General features: G+C 40.9%; 1 protein-coding gene across 3 annotated transcripts in view; it reads right to left on the bottom strand.

Moving 5' to 3' along the window:
- Window positions 1-1,017: 1,017 nt before the first annotated feature.
- LOC308107712 (neurobeachin-like) overlaps window positions 1,018-7,566 on the bottom strand; it is a gene marked incomplete at its 5' end in the record, with an annotated part of 250,933 nt that continues 244,384 nt past the window's right edge. For all 3 annotated transcript variants that reach the window (XM_080460195.1, XM_080460196.1, XM_080460197.1), the window contains 4 exons: window positions 1,018-3,766; window positions 5,559-5,710; window positions 6,456-6,652; window positions 7,324-7,425. In XM_080460195.1, the coding sequence (XP_080316321.1) occupies window positions 3,676-3,766; window positions 5,559-5,710; window positions 6,456-6,652; window positions 7,324-7,425 (542 nt within the window). In that variant the 3' untranslated portion in view covers window positions 1,018-3,675. The remainder of the gene's footprint in view (window positions 3,767-5,558; window positions 5,711-6,455; window positions 6,653-7,323; window positions 7,426-7,566) is intronic.

Genomic DNA, 7,566 nt, shown 5'->3' with positions numbered 1-7,566 from the left:
GCCAGAAATACGGCGTGCGATATCTGCAGTCAGAAACAAACTCAAAAAAATCACAACGTTGCAGAAAAATTTATCAGATTTAACGAATAGCTAACCTGCTATCTGTAGCCTTGTAATGCCACTTTGTACCACCAGATGGTGCAACGAGTCCTCAGCCCCATGACTAGACGAAGCAGCACATTTAGACAGAAGAATGTCAAATTGAAGAAGTGCTGAAGTTTGAAAAGTGTCTCACTGCTGCCGCCCAGTGCACATAAGTCAGTTTAAATCTTGCGGACTGCACCTTTAACAGTCGGTAAACACAACAGTGCTTCCAGTAGAGTCTTTATTTTAATATCTGTTTGTTTGAGATCTCCACTCTGCGCCGTCTGATACTGTAACTTGCATGTGTGCTGATTTGCATCCCAGATCGGTTGCTCTAGTTCTCTGCTGCTGGAGACCCACCCGTTGTCATACACGTCTCCTCTCCTGTGAGGTTTCAGGTAAAGGAGACGACAGTCCTACTGCAGCGGAGTTAAGTTGTATATACATCATTTAAGAGCCGTGTATCTCCACACCTCCCACTTTGTTGTAAAAGGGCTTTTATGTTTAGGATTAATGGGGATTTCAACCAAAAAGCACAAGAGAGTTTTTCCTGTTATGACTACGTGTTTCAATCTGAAAAGGATGTGACGATGACATAAAGTTTAAGAATATGGCTACTGAAATGAACAGAAACAAAAAAAAGCTGTATTATATCCAAGCATAGTCCATTAATGTTATTCATCAATCTGAGTGGGAACAAAAGCATTAAAAAATGTCTCAAAACATTGAAACGTGTAACCTGGGAATAAACTGGGACTTGCTTGTGGGAGAGTTTTGATTGTAGTGTTTCCACTTTCAAACAGCAGGTGGCAGTATAACCAAACACAAGGATCCTGACCGCACCGTTCTGCATATTTAATAAGTTGTTAGGTTTAAATCTAACAAATTACACGCGATACTGGTGTATTACGTTTTTTATTTCTTTATTTCTTTAAAAAACAAGAAAATAATGAGAGTGACTGAATTCAGGTTCCAGTTTTGACGTAATCACAAAAGCTCCAAACATCATCTCAAACTCCAAGAAACGCAAAAGTGAAACAGACGAAATAAAACATTGTAAATCAAACGCACAGCGGAATTTCTGCATTTCAGTCACACATTGTCTTTTTTTATTTTTTTTCAAAGCAAATAAAAAAAATCTTGACGCCTTCATAAATATTTCCATGCATGACATCAAGCTCTGGGTGGGATGTTTTATTGCACCTGTAAAACAAAAACCTAAATCCTAACTCCTGCTATTTGCATATTTTAGATTAAATTGACAGCTCAAATACATCAAAGTCTTCAAATGATTACACAACAGCTTTCATATCACCTTAAACAAATCCTCTTTTCCTCCAGGCACATCTCAAATAATTAGTGGAAAAAGCTATTTCTGTTTTAGATTTATAAATCAAACTGGTAAACGTAACATCTAAAGTAAAGAAAATTTATTGTTTTGAGCTCCTTCTCTCTCTCTGCTGCTCATCCCACAAAATAAAATTTTCCAACAGAATAAGAACTATTTCCAAGAAGCCACAAGAAATAACCAACTAAACAGTTTTCAATACTTTGATTGTGCTAAATTTAGATTTCAAGTCATAAAAATCCAAAATTTGTATCTCAAAAATATTTCCTTAACCAGAGGCTTTAATTAACAATTAAAAAAAGTTTAATGTTTTAGGAAATACTAACTTTTTCAATGTATTTCTTCTATTTTTGAAATGCGCCGGCCTCGTTCTCCTTCAAATCTCTTGAAAAACCTTCATCAAATCGATCCAGTGCTATAATATTGCTTAATATGTGGCACTAAATGTTGTCATGAGTTCACATTAAAAATGGATGAGCAAACATTTCAAGACTCAAACTGAAAGAACTGTGAACGCACATGTATCGTGTCTTTAAAAACGACACGTCTCCTTTCTTTTCTTTTTTTTTTTCTTACAAAATGTTAAACATCATCGACCACAGACACGTCAACATCAGATACTGTGAAATGATTCTGGCACGAGGAGAAGTTTTTGGAAGAAAACGACAAAAAAAAATTATCTGTAAATGTTGAAAATCTCCCTTAAGTTTACAATTTTAAATCATCGGTCATTCACAAACGATAAAATCTGCCTTTATGAATAAAAATGGACATATTAGACTTTATTAGTCTTTTTGCTGATGGGATCAAAAACTTTTTTTTTTTTTTTTTACCACAGACTCACACAGAACTGGATTTTTCTTCCGTATAGACATCCAAACACAACAAATCAACAGGGAACATTTTGTCTTTTCACATACGTTTGAACAGTTAAAGAGGCACGATGTAACATTTGAGTCATGCATCTGTTGTGCACCGGGTGGCGCTGTCGAGTCCGGATACTGTCGCCCGTTATTAGAAGTTCCACCGAGAAGCAAATCAAGTGGCGGCCTGTTCACGCAACGAGTTCAAGTGAAAAGTCAAAACTTCGGTTGTGTTTTGGGTTCCGTTTCCATGACAACGGTGCTCGGAGCCACTGAAAACACCACTTTCACAAACGGCTACCAAGATGAAACTTTTCAAAAAAAAAAAAAACCCCGACACCTTCTGGAAACGCTTAGGCTCCGCCTCCTTGTCGACAGCGGAAACGGTGCTACTGCCTACGTGATCCACGGCTGTAGTAAATAGTTCTCCTGCACATGTGCGAGTAGATGGACAACAACAACAATAACAACAACAACAACGTTTGCCTCCAGAGTGTCATGACTCCCGGTCCATATTCTCCTGGGACTCTGTAGTTTCACGGTCTGTCTATATGAACGTCCGTGTCCATTGTTAATGTTTATAGTGTGTTGTTCTCTGCACATGAGTGTGTGGTTTCCTTACAAAACCCACCAACAGCGCCACCACCTGGCCCGGCATGTGTACCTGTAACAGACACGCGTTGCCGTGTAAACGTGAAACATTTCTGAAACTTGAAACGCTGTCGTGTACGCGGGGGCAAAAAGAAAAGTGCGACTTTGGTGCATTAAACTCAAATATTACAAGTTGTACCGTTCAATAACAGAGATCAAACCATGATTGTACACATGATCGTCACGTGTTCTCTGAAGTGCAATGAAGACATTTCAACATTTATATGAAGGGAACATGGTGGCTAGTCTAACAGCATTTAGATCTTTTTCAGTCTTTACAGGGAAGAAACACGTTAAACTGTTTGTATTTACACTTGACCTTTTTCCTAGAAAAGTGTTCCAAGTATTTTCCATACAAATGTTGTATAAATGTCACCGACAGGATTACTTTGCTTTGCGTCTTCACAGTTTGAAAAAGGGACATTGGGTGTATTCGAATAAACTAAATGTGTTTTGTTTAAGCTGATCGCCGTCGCTCTCCCCTGAGAGCAACAAGACACGTTTGACTTGTGGGGAATTCTGATGCCGGTGCTCGAGTGGGACGAAAAAAAAAAAAACGAGGGTTCCAGATTGTTCAGCAGTGGACGGACGGCGCGGCGCGTTCGCCACGGAGGCCAGAGGAACCGGTTCAGGGGCGGCGAGCCGATATTCTGCCGTTCGCTCGGCCTCCTCCGAGGGCTACAGGTCGATCGCTGCGTTCCTCCACACTGTCCTGCTGAGAGCGCCGGGTCAGTACCGGTTCTGATGCTCAAAGTGCCAGCGGTTAAAATCTATATTAAATGCCACGATGCTTCCAGAGGCCATGCCAGTGATCAGAGTCCTGCAAAAAGGAAAAGAAAAATGACAGTATGAATAGATATAGATGGTCGGTGACACTAAAGTGTCCGTCGGCGTGAGAGTGTGTGACGAACAGACCGACACGGAATATCAGTCACTATAGTTATATAATATTCCAAAATAAGAAACTATTTCTTAAAATGGACCCAAAATGACTAATTGATGAAGGTTTCTGGGTGTTTTAGTTTGTGAAAACCACATCAAGTATGGCTGCAACGAAGTGAGGAAGTCCGATAGTATTATCTCATTACGTCCACCGAGGAGATAATAACATCATCAGTGTTTATTTGTTTATCTGTTTGTTTGTTTACAAGATAACATCAAAACAGATTTTGCCGAAATTTGAGAATTTGAAAGTCACAAATCTCTGATTGCTCTTGTTTTGTCAATAATTCACCGTACCATAGTTTAATATATCCCCGCCTCACATAATCTAATATTGTAATTCAAATACTGGTCTTACAAAAAAAGATTTTTTAGAATAATCTCATATTCCAACTGCACCTCTGATTACAAAGTTTCGACTATTAATACTCCACAACCACATATTTATATATAAATTCATTTAACAAAAGAAGAAAAAAACAACCTTCCAGACTTATTTCCTGTGATCATCAGACGTTCACTCCGACCTCAAAGCTTCGTGATTTTAAGGCAAATGTGTTCAATGACGTTTCAACATAATAAGCAAAAGACCCTTAAATTCATTCAAAGAAGTTGTTCCGAGGTGGAGGGGCGACTGAAGGTCTTCAGTTGCTGTGACAATAAAGTACTGGGAAGTTGGACCACTGAGTCCCGGTGTGTCCCCCCCCCCCCCCCCCCCCCCCGGTGTCCTCGTCTGGCTGGTATGTAGGAAAAGCAGCTGATTTCACAGGGTCGACTTGTACTGCTACACCCCGAGGGCTTAAACGCTGCAGCACAATGAACAGAGCAGCAGCAGAAAGTCCAGCTGCCTGACCCGATTCAGCCTGTAAGTCTCTTCACTGAATCAAGGGGTTATTAAAATATTTAAGTGGTTGGTTAAAGTGGCATTTGAAGAAGCGCGGCTTCTCTTACAGTCGACACCTTTTGTAATTATGATTCCCTAATTGAATTCGGAGGCCAACTCTGCAGCGCTCACTCTTTTCTCACAGATTCACGAGTCTGCAGAGTCAATTTGCTTAAGAAGCAGGTCTCTGTTTCTGGACGGGACGGACAGATTTGGCCCGTGGCTGTGAAGTGCAGCTCTGACTGTTCAGACTCGCTGACCTCTCATGACTGCCGGGTCACATGATGACGTCAGGCTCACAGCCCCAAAGCAAGTACTGTCGCCTCGGAGCCGCCGCCACGCCACTGCAGACAAATCTCACACAGCACGAGAGCGAGCGACCTGCCATGTGTAACACCGTCCCCCAAAATATGTGCATTTGTTCAAGATGTTTTTGTCTCCATGGCAACGGTAGTTTCTATTTCGAGGATGGTGGATATTCTCCTTTAACTAAAACATCTACCGACGCACCATGAAACAGGAGATACGCAAAGACCGAAGCAGCAAAGAAAAAGGAACATTTGAAAATAAGATGGAAATGCATGAATCCAACTTCCCACACAACATTTACATGAATCCAAAGTGCAGCAAAGCGTATTGTTCCACAGTAAAATAGTATATCAAAGAAAGCACATTTCAGTGATTCATATTTAACTTTACGTATAGATGCTGGAAGCCGTGGGCAGCACCTGTGTCAATATGACATCCCATCTTAAATATAGCCGCGGCGTGTGACTCGCTCTCTGACCTCTGGTCGTGCGACAGGTCCATGGCCCGGACGCCGGCGTCGCAGCCGGGGTAGATGTAGAGCTGTTTGAAGTCACAGGCCTGGTACACCTCCACCACGCCGTTGTCTCCGCCCGTCACCAGGTTGTGGCCGTCGCTGCTCAGCAGGATCGTCTTCAGGACGGAGAGACACACCAGTGAAAGTCTGTACTCACACTGAACCAATTCAACTTGTGGAATGGAGACAAGTACAAAAAAAAAACCCTTCAACTTGATTTTTTTAAGGCATCTTGAACCTTTTTCAGAGGTACTGCAGTTTTTCACACACAAATGAACCTTCTCGCTGTGAGAGGAGAGCAAACCACTGCGCCACAGACACATTAAAACTTTATTAGAATACTTCAACTTGTAATTACTTGTTTTAAGTCAGTAACTCAATTATCACCTGGCTGGAATGTGTATCTTATACCATGAATGACATTTATACCATAAAAATGTATATTTTAGGAAAGTACAGATACCTGCAAAATCTGTTAAAGTACAGCTAAGTACAAATACTTTGGCATTTTCTACTTTTGCTACTTTTTAACCACTTTCGGAACAATATCAATACCATTTATATCTAATATTAAATTGAGGCAATATCTCAAATTATTTTGTAAATTATGAATCAAAACAATAAACTGATAATAGTGAATCAAACTGTGTACTCTGCAGCGAGTTACATACTTCACTACTCAATGAATAATTAGAAATTCTACTTAATTACGGTAATAAGAGTGTTTGCAATCCATACCTGTTGATAAAAAGTTAACTTTAGTGTTTGAGTTGCTAAATGATTACTCATTAGTACTTGAAGTAAACGTATTTGAAGTATCTATAGATGCAGCCGTACGAAGGCGTCAAAGCGCCGGCTCACCCTGGTGGAGTCGTTGACCTCCATGTGTGCCAGCAGCTTGCCGTTGATGCTGAAGTTGCAGAAGCGGCCCCTGTCGTAGTAGATGATGCAGTGGCCCTCGCTGGACACGGTGATGAGGCGGGGACACTGGTAGTGGTCTGGACCGTCCAGGGCGCGCAGCAGGTCTCCCGTGATGGTGTGGACCAGACACGGACCCTCTGCACACACAACACACCAGTGAGCACAAGAAATATGGACAATTCTGCATTTGTGATGGACAAACAGAGCGTAGCGTCCTTATACACACAATTGGGGACCATTTGCATAAAATACCCAGCGGAAGAAATATTCAGTATATCTGTAATTGACAACTAAAGTACTGTTGATCATCGAAACCCTCTCAGGACAAATGGATTTATTTAGATTTTACAGAGTATGAAAAATGTGTTCAGACTGGATGCGTTCTACCCGTTCTGTAACACGTGAGTACATTTTATTTATAAAGTAATATCACAGAAGAAAAATTACATTAAGACACAATTGAACAACATAAATCACTAAGTTAATTAAAATGTAACTTCAACTTTCAATATGTGGCAGTTACTCAACATTACTGCTGATTTATTTCTCAGACACGAGGCGATTCGCTGTGCGTCAAAAGCAATAAAAGAAATACTGTACGTTAAAGCAAAGCAATTAAAAAGCGGTTGAGATCATGAAATACTCTCGTTATACACTTGTGACATGCTTGTGAATCTTCTACACGGTAAAGACTCTGCTTTGTGGTCGTTTTTGAAGTTTCAGCTGAGTTAATAGAGTGTTGGACTGTACGTGAAATAACTGGATGTGAGGTTCGTGTCACGACTGGAAACAAAAGAAGCACACTGACCTTTGGCCCCGCTGATGACTAAACCCAGCTCTGCACACACCGACACACACACCACTTCCTGGTCGTGCCCCGTCAGAACGGCCCGCGGCGCCGGATAGTCACCTAGAAGACCACAACACAGAATACACAATCTATGAACCTGAATATTTGCTTTGATTGATTGAATCTCACATCAAAAAAAACAATCTGAAGTGATGCCGATGCTGTCTGAAGACTAAACGTATTCATCAGGCCACAGCTCCT

The sequence above is a fragment of the Lipophrys pholis genome (assembly GCF_963383615.2).
Source record: "Lipophrys pholis genome assembly, chromosome: 3".
NCBI lineage: Eukaryota > Metazoa > Chordata > Actinopteri > Blenniiformes > Blenniidae > Lipophrys > Lipophrys pholis.
Note: the sequence above shows the minus strand (reverse complement) of the source record. Positions and strands in the feature narration are given on the sequence as shown.